General features: G+C 46.0%; 1 protein-coding gene across 1 annotated transcript in view; it reads right to left on the bottom strand.

The window, feature by feature from the left end:
* Positions 1–24,449, bottom strand: part of adck5 (aarF domain containing kinase 5) — a 51,978-nt gene that overhangs the window by 3,823 nt on the left and 23,706 nt on the right. The window contains exons 8-13 of the mRNA XM_038798670.1: positions 23,156–23,287; positions 20,636–20,719; positions 19,340–19,421; positions 14,547–14,625; positions 5,314–5,405; positions 3,158–3,416 (exon numbers count right to left, since the gene is read on the bottom strand). Of these exons, the coding sequence (XP_038654598.1) occupies positions 3,158–3,416; positions 5,314–5,405; positions 14,547–14,625; positions 19,340–19,421; positions 20,636–20,719; positions 23,156–23,287 (728 nt within the window). The remainder of the gene's footprint in view (positions 1–3,157; positions 3,417–5,313; positions 5,406–14,546; positions 14,626–19,339; positions 19,422–20,635; positions 20,720–23,155; positions 23,288–24,449) is intronic.

Genomic DNA, 24,449 nt, shown 5'->3' with positions numbered 1-24,449 from the left:
CAGGATAGATGCAGGGAAGATGTTACCAATGATGGGTGTGTCCAGAACCAGGGGTCACAGTCTGAGGATTCAGGGTAAACCATTTCAGACAGAGATAAGGAGGCATTTCTTCACCCAGAGAGTGGTGAGCCTGTGGAATTCATTACTACAGGAAGTAGTTGATGCTAAAATTGAATATATTCAAGAGGCGGCTAGATATAGCACTTGGGGAGAATGGGATCAAAGGCTATGGGGAGAAAGCAGGATTAGGCTGTTGAGTTGGATGATCAGCCATGATCGTGATGAATGGCGGAACAGGCTTGAAGGGCCACCTCCTGCTCCTATCGTCTGTCTATGTATCTATGTACCACCTCATTATGGCAAATTAAGAGCAGTTTTCCTGGTTCCCATTTTGCCTAGAGGGGCTAGGAAGTGGATTGCGGATTATGAATTAAACATACAAACAATGAGCAGTAAGTAGGTCCTTCAGCCCTGCTCCGCCATTTAATAAGATCATGGTAACCTATTCCCCCCCAAGATTCTCAACCCTCAGTGAAAACATTTCACCTCTCCATTTTAATTGGATAATGCCCTTATTTTTAAACCGTGACCTCTAGTTCTGGATTCTTCCACAAGACGAAATATCCTGACCCCTCGGGATCTTGCAAACAAGTCACCTCTTCCTCTTCTAAACTCCAGAGGGGATAGAAGCCTAACCTCTCCAGCCTTTCCTCAAAACAGCCTGCCCATTCCAGGTTGTTAGTCCAGTAAACCTTCTCTGAACTGCTGACAAAGCATTTACATCCATGCTTAAATAAGGTGACCAATACTGTCACAGCACTCCAGATGTTGCCTCACTAGTTCCCTGTACAACTGAAGCATAATAGTCCCTACTTCTGTATTCAACTCCCCTCAATCATAACATCTTTGTGATTCATGCAATAGGACACCCAGATCCCTCTGCACCTCTGAGATCTACACCGCTCACCATTTGGATAATGGACAATTTCACGTTTGCCCACATTATACACCCATTTGCTAGATCTTAGCCCTCTCGTTTGTAAAAGCGAAATGCTGCCGACGCTGAATAAACTCAGCAGGTGTGACAGCATCTGTGGAGGGGTGAATAGTCCATTTGAGTCCATGAGGTGTTGTTGCAAACTAGAGGAACAAAACCTCATCGTCCAATTAGGCACGTTACAGCCTTCTGGAATCAGCATCGAGTTCATCGACTTTAAACTGAACCTTCCCCTCCATTTTGTACCCCCTCCCCCCGGACCATCTGACATTTGTTCCACCAAGCATCTCTTCTCCCATTAACACATTATTCTATCTTTATGCCACCATCAGTATTTTCCTTAGTCCTCAATGCTACCATTAGCACTCCTCTTTGTCTTGTGTCCATGACATCTTTGTAAATCTCTCCCCACCCCATTACATTTCTTCTCCGTGCTGAAGAGTCAGACACACTCAACGTTAACTGTTTCCCCACAGATGCTACCAGACCCGAGTTTACCCAGAATTTTCTGTTTCTGTTTATCTTTCTGTGGCCTCTTCATAACTCACAGAAGATAGGTAATCAGCAAATTTTGCAACCATCCCATTAGCCCTTCATCCAAATCATTTCTATAAATTATAAACAGTTGAGGTTCCAGCACTGATCTCTGGAACACCACTCATTGTATCCTGCCAACCTGAAAAAGACACATTTGTGCTTCTCCATAACATGAACTTTTACTTTCTGCTAGAATCTTTGATGTGGCACTTTAGCAAATGCCTTCTGAAAATCTAAGAACAGTACATCCTCAGTTGACCTTCATCCATAGAATTGTTTTTTTTTACTCTATCATTGCTGGCCAACATCAGTTGCTTTTAGCAAAGAACTAGGAGCAGGCTGATGTATGTAAAGAACAAAATAATTGATATGATATTTTATATACTGAATAGACCCGGCCGTTTGGCAATTAATCTTCAACATCAGGACAACGCTATGGGAACCAGTTGTGATCATTTTAATTTGTCCTACAAAGCACTTTTAAAACTGGGCAAGTGGAAAAAGCGAAGATTAGCAAACAACAGCCCTGAATGCTTCGAGCATCTACAAACAAGAATCACCCATGACCAAGGTCAAGGGTTTGAAAAGAACAAAATAAACAGACCGGTGATAGTTCCGATGCCTCGGGCTGTTATCACTCATTTGCCAGTAAATATTAGATTTCTGACTCCAGACTGCACCACTCGTGAGACCAGAGCATTATCAGACCCACATACCCAGTTAGATTCCAAGCTCTCGATACAAACGGGTTGAGGAAAGTCATGATCGGAGGGCCTGAGGAATTATGAGGGCAGATTATATACAAACGCTTTCTGTATTTTCTAGAATTGAAATGGTTGAAATATTTTACATGATTAAGAAAGCGAATGCAATGTTGTCATTTATCTCAAGAGGGTTGGAATATAAAAGCAGCGATGTGCTACTGAGCCTTTATAAGGCTCTGGTTAGGCCCCATTTGGAGTACTGTGTCCAGTTTTGGGCCCCACATCTCAGGAAGGACATACTGGCACTGGAGCGTGTCCAGCGGAGATTCACACGGATGATCCCTGGAATGGCGGGTCTAACATATGATGAACGGCTGAGGATCCTGGGATTGTATTCATTGGAGTTTAGAAGGTTAAGGGGAGATCTAATAGAAACTTACAAGATAATACATGGCTTAGAAAGGGTGGACGCAAATAAACTGTTTGCGTTAGGCGAAGAGACGACCCGTGGGCACAGCCTTAGAATTAGAGGGGGTAAATTCAGAACAGAAATGCGGAGACATTTCTTCAGCCAGAGAGTGGTGGGCCTGTGGAATTCATTGCCGCGGAGTGCAGTGGAGGCCGGGACGCTAAATGGCTTCAAGGCAGAGATAGATAAATTCTTGATGTCGCGAGGAATTAAGGGCTATGGGGAGAATGCTGGTAGGTGGAGTTGAAATGCCCATCAGCCATGATTGAATGGCGGAGTGGACTCGATGGGCCGAATGGCCTTACTTCCACTCCTATGTCTTATGGTCTTATGGTTAAGATTAGATACAGGATAACTATTCTCTCTGGAGAACCGAGAATCGACAATGCAAATAGGAATCCAGCAGGTTTCTATTAGCTCCTGCCAGGAAAGGCAGTGTTACTGATTTACCTTCTAGCCATCAGGACATATCGGTCCACAGGTGAGCCCAAGATGACATTAATGCTGCGGACGGTGTTGATGTTCCGGAAAACCAGCAGCATGGGCCGTGGCAGGTCCTTTAGCACCTGGATAATTCTGTCAAAGTGGTCACTGGCCATGCTCTGCATGTAAGCTTTCTCCTCCCCCGTCAGGATGTTGGCTAGCCGGAAAGCTGCCTCCCGCATGTTGATTGGCCGTTGCATCAGGATCTCACAGAACAGGAAGTAATCTGCAGGGGAGAGGAGTTTGTGAAAGAACAGCAGAGCGAATGGAAAGGTCGACTGAAACATGCTGACCAACTACAGCATCGCCAGGAAGCTTCTTCCCAAAGAACATTCCCTTCTCCCCCAGCCCCTTACTGACTCAAAATGTTATGCACAGCGACAAAGGCACAGAACCCGTCCTCTACATTCCCAAGTGACTACTTTTTAATGAGACCGTCAGGCGGATATTTAACATAGCAACCTCACTGCTGTTTATACAAACCTTGTTTGCATCCTTAAACTCTTCATTACAGTCCCAAGGTGCTCGTATGCACAAATCATTCCTAACTAGTTGGTGGCAGTTCCTCTCAAATGGTACAAATATACTGCTCAGGAAGGAATTGGGAATTCCATTCCTTTTAATCCTATTGCTATCCCATCCTGTGAGTATGATGCCAATTTTTGTAACTCTTACTTATGTCCTTGATCAGTGCAAGGGGACCTCAACATCTGCTTAAATGACCGATTTTGAGTGGGATAGTCAATGATACAGCTGCTCTGTACGCTTACAACGAGAGCATAATATTGTTCAGACTTCAGGGGCTGGTTTAGCTCACTCAGCTAAATCGTTGGCTTTTAAAGCATGCCAGCAGCACGGTTCAATTCCCGTACCAGCCTCCCCAGACAGGCGCTGGAATGTGGCGACTAGGGGCTTGTCACAGTAACTTCATTGAAGCCAACTCGTGACAATAAGCGATTTTCATTTTTCATTTGTTCTCATGAGAGAATGCACATCATGTTCTCGGTTAGGCACAGCCTGGAAACTAATTGGCCCCGTGTTGTGGATCCTACTGCGGACCTGCTGATTAACATGCTCACATGATGAGGATTAAAGAGATCTTCAGTCCTATATTCAGCCCTACACCATCCCCATCAAACACTCCCAGAACAGGGTTAGATACAGAGTAAAGCTCCCTCTACACTGGCCCCATTAAACACACCCAGGACAGGTACAGCACGGGGTTAGATACAGAGTAAAGCTCCCTCTACACTGTCCCCATCAAACACTCCCAGGACAGGTACAGCACGGGGTTAGATACAGAGTAAAGCTCCCTCTACACTGTCCGCATCAAACACTCCCAGGACAGGTACAGCACGGGGTTAGATACAGAGTAAAGCTCCCTCTACACTGTCCCCATCAGACACTCCCAGGACAGGTACAGCACGAGGCTAGATATAGAGTAAAGCTCCCGCTACACTGTCCCCATCAAACACTCCCAGGACAGGTACAGCACGGAGTTAGATACAGGGTAAAGCCCCCTCTACACTGTCCCCATCAAACACTCCCAGGACAGGTACTGCACGAGGCTAGATACAGAGTAAAGCTCCCTCTACACTGTCCCCATCAAACACTCCCAGGACAGGTACAGCACGGGGTTAGATACAGGGTAAAGCCCCCTCTACACTGTCCCCATCAAACACTCCCAGGACAGGTACAACATGGGGTTAGATACAGAGTAAAGCTCCCTCTACACTGTCCCCATCAAACACTCCCAGGACAGGTACAGCACGGGGTTAGATACAGAGTAAAGCTCCCTCTACACTGTCCCCATCAAACACTCCCAGGACAGGTACAGCACGGGGTTAGATACAGAGTAAAGCTCCCTCTACACTGTCCCCATCAAACACTCCCAGGACAGGTACAGCATGAAGAAAGATGATAAACCTTGAAATCATTATGAATGTTAGCAATCTTATTCAGACAGATGAATGCCCATAAGGTATGCATCATGTTTATATACTGGGAGTGAATTTTCCGATGCAGTTATGACACCGCAGTATTTGTAAGTAATATTTAATGACCATTTTGAATGGATACAAAAAGCTTGTTCACAGAACCACGGTGTTAATCAGCTCCCTCACCTTTGACCCCTAGCTCATTTGCAAATTTCTTCATAGCAGGATCATTGAGAAGAACGATGGATCGCCAGAGTTTGCAGAGGCTAATCCGGTCCCTAAGAGCAAGTACAACATCTGTTAGACACATGATCTGGGTTGGAGGATCCGGCATTTCTCAGTCTTACGTCTACTGCACCCCCTTCCTCCACAATCTCTCCATTATGAAAGACAAGTGCAGCAAAGCGGTGGCAACACCGTCAGCTCCAGGACCCACTCCCAACTCAACAAATATCACAATTCCTGCATCGGCCCAGATCATAATTCCGGAATTCCATACCTAATAGCACAGTTTCTTCACCACATGAAATGCGGCGGTTCAAGACGGCAGCTCAACACCATCTTCACAGAGAGGGCATTAAATACTTGTTGTGCCAGTGACTATATGTTGTCTGATCAGTACATTGTTTTTGCTTAAACTTCCTAAAGGTCCAGCAGCCTTTATCTAATTGGGCAGTCTCAACATGAGCCTGAACTGGAAGTGGATTGGATTGATTTATTGTCACGTGTACCCAGGTACAGCGAAACGTATTCTGCATACAGACCAGACAGATCGTTCTGTACATGAAAAGAAAATACATAATAGGGCAAACATAAAATACACAATGTAAATACATACACAGGCATCGGGTGAAGCATACAGGTGTGTGGGACGAAGTAGAGACGATGTGTTAAGGGGCTGGTTTAGCACAGGGCTAAATCACTGGCTTTGAAAGCAGACCAAGGCAGGCCAGCAGCACGGTTCAATTCTCGTACCAGCCTCCCTGAACTAGGGGCTTTTCAATTGAAGCCTACTTGTGACGATAAGCAATTTTCATTTCATTTAATTTCAAGTGTTATGGGCCAGGATTTAGAGAATCCCAAAGTGTATCATAAAGTTCACCAGACCCACAACTTTTAATAGATTGTGGTTTGGGGAGCACACGGCTCACTCTACAGGTGTGGTACAACAGAAATGGAAAAGTATTGTTTAAAGCAAAACAATGTTTATTCTATGAACTCAAGTTCACCTTTTTAAAACAAACAGTGAACATCTTCGCAACCATTAATTCAAATACAACCCCCAAAGAATACTACACTGAGTAATCCTTTAAGCTTTCCTTTTAACATCCATAAGACTTAAAAAAGAACTTTTAACAGAAGCACATCAGGTTACAGTCACTACTGAGAGCAGCTATTAGTTTTAAATCACCAAAGGATCGATTTACAGTTTTTAGATTGCAGAGAGAGAGACTAATACCCCTTCTGGCTGTGACTGCAGCTATCCAGCTCTGAAAACGAAGCTGAAACACACCCTGCAGCAAACAGCCTAAAATGAAAGTAAAAAGCTGACAGGAAGCCCAGCTCCACCCACTCTGACATCACTGCAGTAATAAACACCCATTTCTTAAAGCTACTCTCTTTAAGAGAGATTGGCCATGATAAATTGCCCTTAGTGTCCAAAATTACCCTTAGTGTTGGGTGGGGTTACTGAGTTATGGGGATAGGGTGGAGGTGTTGACCTTGGGTAGGGGGTAGGGTGCTCTTTCCAAGAGCCAGTGCAGACTCGATGGGCCGAATGGCCTCCTTCTGCACTGTAAATTCTATGTAAATCTATGTTTTGTATCTCCTGCCCGATGGTTAAATGTTGGAAGAGCGAGTAACCCGGGTGGGAGGGGTCTTTGATCGTTAGCAGCTGTGGATGCATCTAACACACACACAAATTGTATTAGGAGAGCTCAGAGAATGTAATACTAATCTTTATTGTCACAAGTAGGCTTACATTAACACTGCAATGAAGTTACTGTGAAAATCCCCTAGTTGCTTGTTCAGCTACACAATTGCAGAATGTCCAATTCACACAACAGCACGTCTTTCGGGACTGGGAGGAAACCGGGGCACCCGGAGGAAACCCACGCAGACACGGGAAGAACGTGCAGACTCTGCACAGAAAGTGACCCAAGCCAGGAATGGAACCTGGGACCTTGGCGCTGTGAAGCAACAGTGCTAACCACTGTGCTACCGTACTGTGAGGGGAATTGGAAAACAAAAGTGGGACAGTTATGTTTCAGTTACACAGGGCATTGGGGAGACTGCACCTGGAACAACGTGTACCGTGTTGGTCTTATTTAAGGAAAAATGTAAAAGGTTTACTAGACTAATAGCAGGAATGGGCGAGTTGTCTTTCAGGAACATTTGGACAGGTTAGACTTGTATTCACTGGGGTTCAGATCAATAAGAGGAGACTTGATTGAAACCAGGGTACATGCAGAGAGGCTGTTTCCTCTTGTCATAGAATCCAGAACTGGGTGACACTTTTAAAATAAGGGGACGTTCATTTAAGACAGATGAGAAGGATTTTTCTCCGTACGTATGCATCCACACAGATATACCCACCGCCTACTCTCAGAAGTACATACACTTCCCACACTACCTATCAATTAGCAATAGGAAGCCTTAACCGATGATGCAAATGCCAAATGTAGTCCCCAACTGCTGCCTCTGCTAACTCATTAGAGATTAAACCAGAGATCATTGATCAATTATTGATCCACAGCCCCGTAGGGATGCCTTTTTATGACAACTGATGCTAGTTTCATGGTCATCATTACAGAGACTAGTTTTTATAGTCCAGATTTTATAAAGTATATGGCCCCAGAGCATTGGTTTGAGTCCCTGGATTACTAGTGCCAATTTGCACCCAGCAATCTCTCACATACAGCAGTGTAATAATGTCAGCCGATCTGTTTCTTTGTGATATTGACAAGAGGGATAACTATTGTCTGAGGCACTGTGAAATGGGGCCCCAGCCCATTTGATCATTCTCATGGCTAAAATTCTCCATTCCTGACATCATCCTCTGTAAATCTCCACGGAATCCTCTCTGGTGCAATCACATTGTTTCCATAATGCGATGATCGGATTCCATCTCTGGGCTAACTGGTATTGTGTACAGTGTAAGCTCCCTGTTCTTATATTCTAATAAAGGTTATCCTGTATACCTTTCTAACCATCCATCCTGCCACATTCAGGGATCTGTAAACATGCACTCCAAAGTTCCTCTATTCCTTTACACTTCTCAGTAACCTACCGTTTATTGTATATTCCTTTACCTTGTTTGCCTTCCCCAAATATGTTACCTCGGTACTTTTCCCAATGTCATAAGCAAGATGTGGGCAATTAGTGGGTTAGACTAACTCTCTCTTCCTCTGTCAGGGGCTGGTTTAGCTCACTGGGCTAAATCGCTGGCTTTGACAGCAGACCAAGGCAGGCCAGCAGCACGGTTCAATTCCTGTACCGGCCTCCCCGAACAGGCGCCGGAATGTGGCGACTAGGGGCTTTTCACAGTGACTTCATTGAAGCCTACTTGTGACAATAAGCGATTTTCATTTCATTTCATTCATTGAATTTAGGGGTCGTGTCATGTGAGAGTACCTTTAAGAAAGAGGGGTTTATAAAATAGCTGTAGTGGATGTACCTTTAAGAAATGAGTGTTTATAAAATAGCTGTAGTGGATGTACCTTTAAGAAATGGGTGTTTATCAGTGATGTCAGAGTGTGGGTGGAGCTGGGGTGTCTGTCTGCTTTACTATCACTTTGGGCTCCCAGCTACAGGGTGTGTTTAGTTTCATTTTAGATTTGGAGAAGCTGCAGTCACAGCAAGATGTGTATGAATCTCTGCAAGCTTCTGAAAGTTCATTTGGTGATTTCAAAGTGGTAACTTTTCTCAGTAGAACAGAAAACAAAGAAAAGTACAGCACAGGAACAGGCCCTTCGGCCCGCCAAGCCCGTGCCGACCATGCTGCCCGTCTAAACTAAAATCTTCTACACTTCCGGGGTCCGTACCCCTCTATTCCCATCCTATTCATGTATTTGTCAAGATGCCCCTTAAACGTCACTATCGTCCCTGCTTCCACCACCTCCTCCAGCAGCGAGTTCCAGGCACCCACTACCCTCTGTGTAAAAAACGTGCCTCATACATCTCCTCTAAACCTTGCCCCTCGCACCTTAAACCTATGTCCCCTAGTAATTAACCCTCTACCCTGGGGAAAAGCCTCTGACTATCCACTCTGTCTATGCCCCTCATAATTTTGTAGAGCTCTATCAGGTCGCCCCTCAACCTCCGGCGTTCCAGTGAGAACAAATTGAGTTTATTCAACCACTCCTCAAAGCTAATGCCCTCCATACCAGGCAACATCCTGGTAAATCTCTTCTGCACCCTCTCTAAATCCTCCACATCCTTCTGGTAGTTTGGCGACCAGAATTGAACACTATACTCCAAGTGTGGCCTAACTAAGGTTCTATACAGCTGCAACATGACTTGCCAATTCTTATACTCAATGCCCCGGCCAATGAAGGCAGGCATGCCGTATGCCTTCTTGACTACCTTCTCCACCTGTGTTGCCGCTTTCAGTGACCTGTGGACCTGTACACCTAGATCTCTCTGACTGTCAATACTCTTGAGGGTTCTACCATTCACTGTATATTCCCTACCTGTATTAGACCTTCCAAAATACATTACCTCACATTTGTCCGGATTACACTCAAACTGCCATCCCGCCGCCCAAGTCTCCAAACAATCTAAATCCTATCTATCCTCGGACAGTCCTCATCACTATCCGCAATTCCACGAACCTTTGTGTCGTCCGCAAACTGACTAATCAGATCAGTTACATTTTCCTCCAAATCATTTATATATACTACAAACAGCAAAGGTCCCAGCACTGATCCCTGCGGAACACCATGAGTCACAGCCCTCCAATCAGAAAGGCACCCTTCCATTGCTACTCTCTGCCTTCTAAGACCTAGCCAGTTCTGAATCCATCTTGCCAGCTCACCTGTGGTCCCGTGTGACTTCACCTTTTGTACCAGTCTGTCATGAGGGACCTCATCAAAGGCCTTACTGAAGTCCATATAGACAACATTCACTGCATCAATCCTCTTTGTGACCTCCTCGAAAAACTCTATCAAGTTAGTGAGACACGACCTCCCCTTCACAAAACCATGCTGCCTCTCGTTAATATGACCACAGTAGTGAAGTTAAACCTGATGTCTTTCTGTCTTATGGATGTTGCAAGCAAAAATTAAGAGTTACTAAGAGAGTATTGTACTCTTTGGAAGATTTAGTGGTGTTGATAGTTGTTAAGATATTTACTGTGGGTTTATAAAGTGTTAACTGGTTTCATAAATAAACAGTGTTTTAATTTAAAAGTACTGTCGATTTCTGTTGCATCACACCTGCAGAGTGGACCACAATCTATTAAAAGTTGTGGGTCAGGTGAACTCCATGATACACTTTGGGGTTCTCTAAACCCTGGCCCATAACAGTAGGATAGGGGAGTTAAACATTCTGTTTAATCTTCAAAGCAGAAGACAGGGAGAAAGAAGGATGCTCCTTTTTGTGGCATTTAACAACTCTGCCTCCTCATGTGGTCCGTGCAGGGAAGGAACAGAAGTGAACCTAGATTGTTGTCTGTGGCATACAAGGTCCATTCATGACTCAAGGACCCAACCAATATTACAGCCAACCTGCTTATCATGCCTCTTAATTAACTATCCAGAACTGTATACAATAGAAAATCTTTTGCATCAGTGTTTACCTTACCCCACACCCCTGCTGTATAAGGCTTGGTTCAAGAATCAGTCATTGCTCTACAGTATGCACCCAGCTATTTCATAGAATTTTATAGAATTTACAGTGCAGAAGGAGGCCATTCGGCCCATTGAGTCTGCACCGGCCCTTACAAAGAGCAACCCACTCAAGCCCACATATCTACCCTATCCCCGCAACCCAGCAACCCCCACTTAGCCTTTTTGGACACCAAGGGCAATTTAGCATGGCCAATCCACCTAACCTGCACATCTTTGGACTGTGGGAGGAAACCGGAGCTCCCGGAGGAAACCCACGCACACACGGGGAGGACGTGCAGACTCCGCGCAGACAGTGACCCAGCCAGGAATCGAACCTGGGACCCTGGAGCTGTGAAGCAATTGTGCTAACCACTATGCTACCGTGCTGCCCAAGACTTGAGAGTTGGAACAGGAAAATCCTGGATGGCCAAGATTGCCAAAATGCTGCGTGTGGGGTGAGAACACAATTCCATCACAGATTCCTGAAGACCATGTCCCAGAGTTGGCTTCCTTCGGGAGGGCAATAGCAGTGACCAGGAGGCTGTACTGTTAATAACACTAATAATTGCTTATTGTCACAAGTAGGCTTCAAATGAAGTTACTGTGAAAAGCCCCTAGTTGCCACATTCCGGCACCTGTTCGGGGAGGCCGGTTCGGGAATTTAACCCGCGCTGCTGGCCTTGTTCTGCATTACATGCCAGCTGTTTAGCCCACTGTGCTAAACCAGCCCTGTTAGTAGCAGTTAAGCAGTTAACTTTCTCGCCAAGGCTGCCTCGGGCTTGTAAGTGATTTGTAACTTTTAAAATAAAAACATGCATAAAAACATGCATAACTCAGTCAACCCGAAACAAGGCCAATGCCTCGTAGACTCCGAAGATAAGACAAGCACAATCTAAACTTGTCTCTTCACAGAACAGGAGAGTAAATATTCTGTTGATTGATTTCTGGCAAACCGCCAATGGTGTAGACTGGGAAATCAGGATCTGGAAATGTCTACTTTACACACTTCTTCTCTTTGCTGAATCATTCATTTAGAATCAAAGCACATATTCAAACCTCCAGCCTTGGAGAACTTGCTCCTTCGCCCGTGCTCAAAACTGTGGAACTGCTGAACTCTCTCAGCCGTCAGTGTCAGAAGGTCAAATTCAAGTCTCTGCCCAGAGAAGTCATATCAATACAGAAAGGTTACAGCACATTCAGTCCACCATCGCTGTGCTGGCTCTCCGAAGGAGCAATTTACCTTGTCTCCTGGCCTTCTCACTCGTTATGGGCCAGGGTTTAGAGAACCCCAAAGTGTATCATGGAATTCATCTGACCCACAACTTTTAATAGATTGTGGTTTGGGGAGCACACGGCCCACTCTACAGGTGTGGTACAGCAGTTTTTAAAGCAAAGGAATGTTTATTCTATGAACTCAAGTTAACCTTTTTATAACATACAGTGAACATCTTAGCAACCACCAATTCAAATATATCCCCCAAAGAATACAACACTAAGTAATCCTTAAACTGTCCTTTTAACATCCATAAGACTTAAAAAAGAACTTTTAACAGAAGCACATCAGGTTAAAGTCACTACTGAGAGCAGTTATTAGTTTCAAATCACCAAAGGATCGATTTACAGTTTTTAGATTACAGAGAGGGAGACTTATACCCCTTCTGGCTGTGACTGCAGCTATCCAGCTCTGGAAAGGAAACTAAAACACACCCTGCAGCAAACAGCCTAAAACAAAAGTAAAAAGCTGACAGACAGTCCAGCTCCACCCACTCTCTGACATCACTGCGGTAGTAAACACTCATTTCTCAAATGTACTCTCACATGACACACTGCACATTACTTGTCAGACAATTATTTCATTCCCTCTTAAATGCCTCAACTCAATCTACCTCAACCGCAATCTCTGGCAATGCACTGCAGATCCCAGCCACTCTCTAAAGAAAATATTTCTCATGTCTCCATTGTTTCTTTTCTTAACTAACTTAAAGTCTGTGCCATCTCATTCTCGATCCTTCACCAATGCGAACAGTGTTTCCCCATCTACTCTGTCCAGACTCATGATTTTGGGCATCTCTATCAGAAATCGCCTGTCAACCTTCCCCTCCCCAAAGAAAACAATCCCAACCTCCAATTCATCTCCAAAAGCAGAGGTTCCTCATCCTGGGGACAATGCTTGGGACAAAATTCAGGCCAATATTCCCAGCACATAATGGAGGGAGGGCAACGGTAGCACAATGGTTGGCACAGTTGCTTCACAGCTCCAGGATCCCAGGTTCAATTCACGGTTTGGGTCACTGTCTGTGCAGAGTCTGCACATTCTCCCCGTGTCTGCGTGGGTTTCCTCCGGGTGCTCCGGTTTCCTCCCATGGTCCAAAGATGTGCAGGTTAGGTGGATTGGCCATGCTAAATTGCCCTTCGTGTCCAAAAAAGAGGTTAGGTGGGGTTACTGGGATAGGGTGGAAGTGTGGGCTTGGATGGGGTGATCTTTCCAAGGGCCAGTGCAGACCCGATGGGCCAAATGGCCTCCTCCTGTAAATTCTATGATACTATGAACTCTGTCAGATTAAAGTTTAAACTAAATCTGCTCTCTCCCAGCTACATGTAAAAAATCCTGGCTAATAAATATCCATCAATCAACATCACCATAATAAATTAGATGGTTTGAGGAATCTTGTTTTGTGCACCTACATTACAACTTCAGAAATATAAACTGGCTATAACCCAATTTGATATGGCCACAGGAGCTAGATAAATGCAAAGTATTTATTTAGTTCTATGTAAAGTCATTTTTTCAGCTCCACTTACAAACTCAGATAATGTTATAATCAAGTTCTCTTTCACATCAAAATTGGCACTCCCGCAAGAATTTGCCGTCCATCTTTACAAAGTAAAGCAGCCTGTTAAAACGGGATTTACAGTCATTCCAAAAAGCCATACAAAATGCCACCAGGGTTGATTTAATAAGTAATGGTGCTTTGGATGGGTAAAGACTGGACAGTGCGTTCCAAAAGGCGGCTGCTGCTTTGAGCAACAAGTGACTGCACTAATAATCCAGAGATTACTATCCTAAAACAAAGCACGGCACGGTAGCACAGTGGTTAGCACTGTCGCTTCACAGCTCCAGGGTCCCAGGTTCGATTCCTGGCTTGGGTCACTGTCTGTGTGGAGTCGGCACGTTCTCCCCGTGTGTGCGTGGGTTTCCTCCCACAGTCCAAAGATGTGTAAATTAGGTGGATTGGCCATGCAAAATTGCCCAATGGGGTTGCTGGGTTACGGGGATGGGGCGGAGGTGTGGGCTTAAGTGGGGTGCTCTTTCCAAGGGCCGGTGCAGACTCGATGGGCTGAATGGCCTCCTTCTGCACTGTAAATTCTATGTCTAAATCTGTAAATATAATCAATAAGAGTGACAATGAATCTGTCAATTGATGCAAAAAGCAAACTAATTCATCAATGTCTTTTATTGGAGCACTTCATCTCGGGGACTGCGCTGGTTTAAGAAAGCAGCCCACGATGGGCTCACGGACAGTAATGACGGCCAAGCCAGCAATTTCACTTATTAAGAATGATTTTTTTTATATTAAAAAAAGCACTTACTTTACATTCAGGTGTTCATACAATCCGTGATCTAGGAGCACCAGTTCTGCTTTCCCATCACGGCCTTTCCTAACCAACACTGCGCAAGAGAGGGGGGAAAGAAAACCAAATATAAATTTGACTCTTGAGGATATTAAGGAATTACATGGGAGAGGAGAGAGGCTGGGGCAGGAGAAATGGCCAGACATCTCAGCAGATACAGGTCAGCCTATTCAGATGGATGCTATAGGGCGAGTTCTCCATGGGGACCGAGGCTGATATTTCATCTCTAAACCAAACAATTAACTGGTTGTTTACCTCGCTGCTGCTCGAGAGATCTGGCTGTGGGAGAGTGGCTGCCTTATCTACCTCCATCATTATACTTAAAAGCAATTGAATGTGTGTGTGTGTGTGTGTGTGTGTGTGCGTGAGAAACACTGACATCTTCAAGATGCAATAATATGCAATCTAAAAGTACTATATCGAGCTCCTGCTGAAGATTCAATGGCATTACCATTGCTCAATCCCCCACCATCCACATCCTGGAGTGGGGGGTGAAACATAACTGGACCAGCCACACTGTGGCTTCAAGAACAAGTCAGAGGTCAGGAATCCTGCAGCAAGTGACTCACCTCCTGATCCCCCAAAGCCCATCCACCTACTTACAAGTCCGGAGTGTGATGGAATACTCCCCACCTGCCTGGATGAGTACATCTCCAACGACACTGAAGGAGGTCGACACCGTTCAGGACAAAGCAGCCCACTTGATTGGCATGACACCCATCACCTCCCAACATCCACTCTCTCCGCCACCACAGGAGCAGCCGTGTCTACCACCTACTAGATACACTGCAGCAACTCACCAAGACTCCTTCCAAACACATGACCTCTACCACCTGGAAGGACAAGGGCAGCAGATTCATGGGAATACCATCAACAGAAAGTTCTCCTCCAAGCCACACATCAACTTGGAAATACATTGTCGTTCCTTCACTGTCACCGGGTCACAATCCTGGAACTCCCTAACAGCTGTGAGGGTGTACCTACACCACACGGAATGCAACAATTCAAAGCAGCTCACCGCCACCTTTCCAAGGATAATTAGTGTTGGGTAATTAAAAAGGCTGGCCTAGCCAGCGAAGCCAATTCCCATGAAATAATTTTAAACCTGCTGGGCTTCCAATGGCGGCTATATAGTGAGCAGATGCACACGCTGTGGCTCCCGCCAGGGCATTTCGACTTTGACCCTTTTTACCCAATTTCTGATGGATTTCTGACGGATATCTGGGGAGAAATTTGTTTAGTTTGATGGGATAGGGTTCCCTCACAGAGGTAATGCCCAACAAGTAGGGCAAGGGACCGTTGTCAGATTCGGAGGCCCCTCAAGCCTTGGTTGGAGGTTGGGGGAGGGGGGGGGGGAGAAGACATGGCGGAGGCATCGGCTACGTTGTTGACCTCTCCATGGTTGACTGAGATGTTTGCAAGCTTCTTGATGGAAGTCGCTGAGGAATAGAGAAGGCTCCTATTCCAGTGGCTCTGAAGCAGGTGGATGGGTGCATAGAGGAGCAAGATGCAACGATACACAAGGTGGAGGTGGTCAAGACCATAGTGGCCGGATTGTCTCCCTGGAGGCGGAGATGACGTTGCGGGCTAAAGAGCGTAAAGCGTTCAAAACCAAGGGCAACATGGCGGCACAGTGGTTAGCACTATGGAGAGGAGGCAGGAGTTGGAGGCATTCAAAGGGCCGGAGGAGGTAATGAACCGTAATAGGTTAATGCAGGCGGGCAAAGCACCGGGTCTGGATGGGTTGCCTATCGAATTTTAGTTTGCGGGTCATTTGGTCGCACTCCTGCTGGATATGTTTAATGATTCCGTGTCCTTGGGGGGGGGTTGTTGGCCAAGTTGGCGCAGGCATCATCAATTCCTTGATCCTGAAGGACCAGGATCGCAGGGTTGTGGGTGGTATTGATCAATTCCATTGTGAAACGCTGGTGCTGAATTATTGGGTAAGGTGCTGACAATGTGTTTGGAGCCCTGCCTCCCTGGGCTGATTTTGGAAGAGCAGACAGGTTTTGTTACGGGCCCGCAGTTGTCAGCCAACATTAGGAGATTGTTAACTGTTGTGTTCTCGTCCTCCTTACGGCCCAAGCTGGGGTGATCATTTTGATGGCTGCTGAGAAAGGTTTGGTGGGGTTGAGGAGGGGTAACCTCTGAAATCCTTACAGATTTGGCTGTGGGCCAAAATGTATATCATGGATTAGGCTTTTGTACAGGGCCCCACCATGAGTGTGCGCACTAACGCCCTGAGCTTGGGTTATTTAAAACTGATTACAGGTACAAGGCAGGGTGTCCATTGTCCCCACGTTTGTTTGCCTTAGCAATTGAGTCGCTGGCCATCGCGTTGAGGTCGTCCACAAGATGGAGCATTGGGGGGGGGGGGGGGGGAAGGAGCATATATGCGGATAATTTGCTACTGTATATCACGAACCCACTCTCCAAGATGGAAGAGAGAATGAAGCTGCTCAGGAGTTTTGGCCATTTCTAGGGGTACAAGCTAATCTGGGCAAAAGTGAATATTTTTTGGTGAACCCCCCCCCCCCCCCCGGGGAAGGGGGCTGATCTGTTTTGTCTGTCCAGGACTAGCTTCTGGATCTCGGAATCCAGATGGGCCTCGCTCCATAAACTTATCTTTACTAGCCTGGTGGATGGGGTGAAGGCTGATTTGGAAAAGGTGGGACCCCTTCCCTTTGATCTTGGCTGGAAGGGTACAGACGGTGAAGATGAATATTCTCCAGAGGTTTTTGTTCCAGTCTCTCCCAGTCTTCCAAAGGCTTTCTTTTTCAAGTCAGGGTGGTGAGTGACTTGGAGAGGAACCTCCAGGTGGTGGGGTTCCCAGGTATCTGCTGCTCTTGTCCTTCTAGATGGTACTGGTTGTGGGTTTGGAAGGTGTTGTCGAAGGAACCTTGGTGAGTTACTGCAGTGCATTTTGTAGATGGTACACACGGCTGTCACTGTTTATCGGTGGTGGAAGGTTTGAGTGTTTGTGGAAGGAGGAGCAATCCAGCGGGCTGATTTGTCCTGGATGGTGTTGAGCTTCCTGAGTGTTGTTGGAGCTACACTCATCCAGGCAAGCGGAGAGTATTCCATTACACTCCTGGCTTGTGCCTTGTAGATGGTGGGCAGGCTTTAGGGGTCATGAGGTGAGTTACTCACATTGGATTCCTAGCCTTTGACCTGCCCTGGTAGCCATAGTATTAATGATGGTAGTGATGGTAATGCCATTGAATGTCAAGGGACGGTGGTTAGATCTTCTCTTGTAGGTGATGGCCATTGCCTGGCGAATGTAACTTGCCACTTGTCAGCCCAAGCCAGGTCGTGCTGCATTTGGACACGGACTGCTTCATTATCTGAGGAGTCGCGAATGATGCTGAACATTGTGCAGTCATCCGCAAACATCCGCATTTCTGACCTTATGATGGAAGGGAGGTCATTGATGAAGCAGCTGAAAATGTTTAGGCCGAGGACACTGTCCTGAGGAACTCCTGCAGTGATGTCCCAGATCTGAGACAACCACCACAACCATTTTCCTTTGTGCCAGGTATGACTCCAATCAGCAGTTCCCCCCCCCCCCACCGATTCCCATTGCCTTCATTTAGCTCGGACTCCTTGATGCCATATTCGGTCAAAAGCTGCCTTGATGTCAAGGGCAGTCACCCTCACCTCAGGCAGTCAGCCTTTTTGTCTATCACTGAATCTATAATGCAAGAGGCCATTTGGCCTATCAAGTCTGCACTGACCCTCTCATACAGCACAGTACCTAGGCCCACTCCCCTATAACCCCACCCCTAACCTTTGAATAGGGAGGGATGATGTGCGTAGCCAATCCACCTAATCTGCCCATTGCTGGACTTTGGGAGGAAACCGGAGCACCCGGAGGAAACCAACGCAGAACAGGGAGAACATGCAAACTCCACACAGTCACTCAAGGTCGGAATCGAACCCTTGCGCCTGGCGCTGTGAGCCAGCAGTTCTAAGCGCTGTGCCACCATGCCGCCTATGTTTAAACCAAGGCTGTCATGAGGTCTTGATAACACTGTCGATGACTCCTTTAGGGACATGTTTTTGGAAGGTAGGTTCACTGGTTTGGATGAGGTTTTAGAGAAATTACAGCTCCAGAAAATGAATGAGATGAAAAAATGAAAATCGCTTATTGTCACGAGTAGACTTCAATGAAGTTACTGTGAAAAGCCCCTAGTCGCCACATTGCGGCACCTGTTCGGGGAGGCTGTTATTCACATACTTGCAGGTCGACGATTTTATAAACAAGGAGCTTCCTTCATTTCTCCTGGCACCATCGCTCTTGGACAGGTTCCTGCCCTCAGCTCCGTTTGGGGAGGGTTTGGATATTTATGGGCAGATGTTGTCCACGGAGCAGATTTCAGTGGAAGCCATAAAGGGGAAATGGGAGGGTCAACTGGGTTTAGTTTCTGATGGAAGGCGAGTGTGGTGTGGGCAGGGTCAACTTCACTTCCTCGTGTGCAAGGTTAAGCTTGATTCAGTTCAAGATGATGCACAGGCGCCGGAATGTGGCGACTAGGGGCTTTTCACAGTAACTTCAGTTGAAGCCTACTCGTGACAATAAGCGATTTTCATTTCATTTTTTAATTTCAGGGTGCCCCTGACCAGGGCGCGTACGAGTTGGTTCTTCTTGGGGGTGGAGGATAGGTGTGAACGGTACTCTTGGGGGCCGGCGAATCATGGGCACATGTTTTGGCCCTGCCACAAGCTCGTAAATTTCTGGGTCTCGGACTTACCATTCCCAGGGTGGGGGTCAGCGTGGATGAACCCAGTATAAAATATCTGCTCTGCAAAAGTCCTGACCAGCTTATCCGCAACCTGAGGAAAGGGAGGGAGAAAAGCAGACGGTGTGTGAGAGTACAGCGCAATGCTTCCAGCTCTTTCAGCAGCAAGGCCGACCATCAGAGATGGTGGGTGTGCAACACGCGAGCACAGATGTGACACCTTAAAAACCGAAGATGTGGGCCTTCTGAACTGGAAACCCTTCCCCTTGTCATTAGCACCTTAGAGGAAGTGAACTAAATGCTCCAAATAAAGGCTTTTTTTCCATTTCAGTTACAGCTCAATATTAGCCTGCCTAGTTGGCGTCACAAGCCTGACTGTTTCTTATTGCCCAGCCCTAGCTGCCCTCGAGGTGGCGATATTGGTTTGCTGCCTTAAACCGCTGCTACCCAGGAGGCGTAGATACATCCACAATCTGTTAGGAGGGAGTTACAGAATTTCGACCCAGCAACGACCAGCAAATATTGATGCATTTCCAAATCGGATTGTGGGGGATTTGGAGACGTGTGTGTTCCCATGCGTCAGCTAGGGTGGCAGAGGCTGCTGTCAAAGGAGTCATTCATTGCAGTGTATCCTGCAGATAGAGCATGTAGCAGCCACGTTGTGTCAGTGGTGGATGGAGTGGCTGGCTTCAATGAAGACCAGGCATCCAGACAAGGAAGCTCAGAGGCTCTATCCAGATTTGAGCAGTTTGCTGACCTCAGCAGCAAGAGTTTGACATTAAAGACATCACTTTGTCCAGGCGAGGAGAAACCAGGGTGTCAGGGAGCAAGGTAGGTGCTGGGGAACATTGCATCTTTCAAAGGACAAGTGACTTTTAAAAGCTAATTGAGAAAGCATAGACGATGGATTTTGACTTTGGATTGTTTTAGCCAAGTTTGCACAGTCACAGTATATTGAAAGACTATAAGCTTCAAATGGTACAGAACCTACAACTATTTGCAGGGGCTAGACAACAATAGGATAAAAATTAAAATCTCCCAGGAGTCCCATTCCTGGTCCCCATTTAACAAACCCTCTCAGAATGCAGCATGCATGGACGTCAGGTGGTGAGTCTGACCTACGACCCCCCGCCCCATAGTTAAATGGATCTATTAACACATACTGTCTGGGGGTCACATGTGAGGGCTGGTTACTTGAGGGAGTGAGCACCCAGAGGGTGAGTGATGCCTGTCCACAAATCATTGCCTTCAGAAGAGCTGAGGAATACATCTGAGGGAGTGGATAAGTGGGACACAATCTGTACTTACATCTTTTAAAGATAAGCCCTGCTGCTCAATTTCATCAATGTTGGTGATTTTACAGCCCTCACAGTAATCTGCAGTCAGGATTCGCTGAAAGTAAAAGCATATACAGATAAGGCAGAAATACACCGTACATTTAGGGCAGCACGGTAGCATTGAGGTTAGCACAATTGCTTCACAGCTCCAGGGTCCCAGGTGCGATTCCCGGCTTGGGTCACTGTCTGTGTGGAGTCTGCACGTTCTCCCCGTGTGTGCGTGGGTTTCCTCCGGGTGCTCCGGTTTCCTCCCACACTCCAAAGATGTGCAGGTTAGGTGGATTGGCCATGATAAATTGTCCTTTGTGTCCAAAATTGCCTTTAGTGTTGGGGCGGTTACTGGGTTATGGGGATAGGGTTGAGGTGTGGGCTTGGCTAGGGTGCTCTTTCAAAAAACAGAAAGCACAGATTGGACTGATGTGTTAAAAAAATTATTAGAAAAATGATTACACACAGGAACAATGTTAGCAGCAATATGAAGTAGCACAGTGGTTAGCACTGATGCTTCATAGCGCCCGAGATCTGGATTTGATTCCTGCCTTGGGTCACTGTGCGGAGTCTGCACGTTCTCCCCATGTCTGCGTGGGTTTCCTCCGGGTGCTCCGGTTTCCTCCCACAAGTCCCCAAAGACAATGTTTGTTAGGTAAATTAGACATTCTGAATTCTCCCTCTGTGTACCCGAACAGGTGGCGGGGTGTGGCGACTAGGGGATTTTCACAGTAACTTCATTGCAGTGTTAATGTAAGCCTACTTGTGACAAAAATAAAGATTATAACAGAATGTTGGGTTAACCAGTGAAAAATGAAATGAAATGAAAATCACTTATTGTCACAAGTAGGTTTCAAATGAAGTTACTGTGAAAAGCCCCTAGTCGCCACATTCCAGCGCCTGTTCGGGCAGGCTGGTACGGGAATTGAACCGTGCTGCTGGCCTGCCTTGGTCTGCTTTAAAAGCCAGTGATTTATCCCCCTGTGCTAAACCAGCCCCAGTGGCACAGGTTATATAGGTCCCCACTGCACCCTCAATCTAACTTCTTATCCTCATATCACATGAAGTAAAGTCGCCATTGACCTAGATGACCATAAGCTGCTTTTCTCCTTTGAGCTGACTGGTGGTGATTTAACTTGAAGATCACACCTCAGGTGAGGGGCCAGGTTGATGGAACAACCTCAGCCGGTATGGGAATTGAACCCGTGCTGTTGGCCTTTCTTCTCCATAAACCAGAATTTAGATTGAAATTAGCCCTTAAATTAAATTCCTTAAAATTTACCTTGAGATTCCCTGTTTCACCAAACTCCAGCTACACTCAGTGCAGCTGAATTAGGTGAAAATGAAAACTATAAGCCAGACAGAAAGAGATATAAACAACTTAAGTAGACAGGTTAAGTGAAAGGTGGCACAGATGGGGTATAATTTAGGGAGGTGTGAGGTTTGAGGGACTTGGGTGTACTCGTACAATCGACATAAAGCTAGTATACAGGTACCAGAAAGCAATTAGGAAAGCAAATGGCATGTTTGGAGTTCTGGAATAAGGATGTCTTGCTGTTGTTGTGCTGAGTTCTGGTGAGTCTACACCAGGAATACTGTGCACAGTTTTTATTTCTGGATTTAAGAAAGGGGAGGTAGTGATGTAGCGGTTTGTCACTGGATCCACAACAATGCTCTGTGGTTCTGGCTTTGAATGCCACCGTAGCAGATGGTGAAATTTTAATTCTATATAAGACGAATGATGACAAAGAAACCATTGTCGATTGCTGTAAAAACCCAACTGATTCACTAATGCCCTTTCAGGAACGTCCTTACCTGGTCTGGCTTATATGTAACTCTAGATCCACAGCAATGTGGAGTTACATACGGCCAATGATCAGCCATGATCATAGTGATTGGTGGAGCAGGCTTGGGTGGCCACATGTCTACGCTTGCTGCTTTCCCCCCATGTTCTCATGTAATAATTGTGGGCAATTATGATGGGAAATAAATAGAATTTAATCAGCATAATAATAATCTTTATGAGTGTAACAAGTAAGCTTACATTAACACTGCAATGAAGTTACTGTGAAAAGCCCCTAGTCACCACACTCCGGCGCCTGTTCAGGTACACTGAGGGAGAATTCAGAATGTCCAATTCACCTAACAGCACGTCTTTCGGGACTTGTGGGAGGAAACCGGAGCACCCGGAGGAAACCCAAGACACCCCTCAACGCAAGAGGCTTGCATAATGTCCTTTAACGTTTGAGCTTTCATTGATAGCCAACAGATTCAAAGGGTTTATGAATGACTTGGTGAGCAACAAAACTCATGTAAAATATGGGCCCCTATTACAAACCTGAATGAACAATCTCATCTGGGCAACTGAACCATCTTGAATCAACTATCAAGATGTTTGCCCAGCGTGCAGTTCTATGCCATCAATAACAGCTTTGATTACATTTTAATGACGAGACATATCCATTGCACATAGCCGGAACATAGTTCATTCTTTTAGCCTTACCTTGCTGGTCTGCTCCCAGTACACCTTGGGAATGACAATAAATTTGAAGTGACTGAGGTCTTTTGCACATCGTTCTGCATTATGGCCTTCATTCTCAAAGTCCAGTTCCTGGGCAAGTGTCTCCTTCAGGTCCTGTGGAGTATAGAACGTACAGAAATACATACGAGGCACTCTATGCATTCAACTGGCACAGAAACAGAAGCAAATCATTGGGTTCCTCTAAGCCTGTACTGCCATGCAAACAGTTCACTGCTGATTATGGTGTTGCATCACTTCAGTTTGTAATGTTTGCTATGTAATCGGAAGGTTCTGATCTGTCACTAACACAGTTGTTTCCATCCACTATCACTTAGTGTTAAACCATTTCCCGGTTGGTTTAGTAATTAACTAGCCTGCTGTAATGCCGAGTCAGGTAACCACAAGAACCCGCCACTTGGGTCAGAGTCAGATGCTGAGAGCTGCCAATGATCTCAGCGCAAGTTAAATGTCTTTAGAGGGCTGGAAGCAGATCCAAGTTGCATACAGGGCTCAATTATGATCATTCGCATTTTCAATGCTGTTCAATCTTTTTCTAAAATATTTTTATTCAGGGTGTTTTCAATTTATATACAAAACAGAAGAAACTATTATCTTTATACACTGGTCAGTGAACACTAACCCCTCCATCCCTCTTAACACCCCACACATCCTAGTTTATCATAACAAAGATATCCCCAAACAATACACTCCCCCCCCCCCCCCCCCCCCCCCCACTGACATCTATCACTCCTTAAAGAGGGTAACGATCAACCTCCACCTCGTGGAAAAACCCTTTTCTGACCCCAAGTATTCCGCCAAGTCATTCACCCACCCTGCTGCCTTGGGCAACTCCAGAGCCTGCCACCCTAGCAAGATCTGCCACACGGGCTATCAGAGAGGCCATAAGACACAGGAGCAGAATTAGGCCACTCAATCATGGCTGATATTTTTCTCACCCGGAGGAACTGGGGCTGTTTAGCACAACGCTAAATTGCTGGCTTTGAAAGCAGACCAAGCAGGCCAGCAGCACGGTTCGATTCCCGTAACAGCCTCCCCAAACAGGCGCCGGAATGTGGCGACTAGGGGGTTTTCACAGTAACTTCATTTGAAGCCTACTCGTGACAATAAGCCATTTTCATTTCATTTCTGGCTGAAGATTGTTGCAAATGCCTCAGCCTTGACATTTTAACATCTCAGAACAGTACAGCACAGAACAGGCCCTTCGGCCCTCAATGTTGTGCCGAGCCATGATCACCCTACTCAAACCCACGTATCC

This window comes from Scyliorhinus canicula, chromosome 5 (assembly GCF_902713615.1).
Source record: "Scyliorhinus canicula chromosome 5, sScyCan1.1, whole genome shotgun sequence".
Classification (NCBI taxonomy): Eukaryota; Metazoa; Chordata; class Chondrichthyes; order Carcharhiniformes; family Scyliorhinidae; genus Scyliorhinus; species Scyliorhinus canicula.
This window is presented reverse-complemented; position numbering and strand designations above follow the sequence as displayed.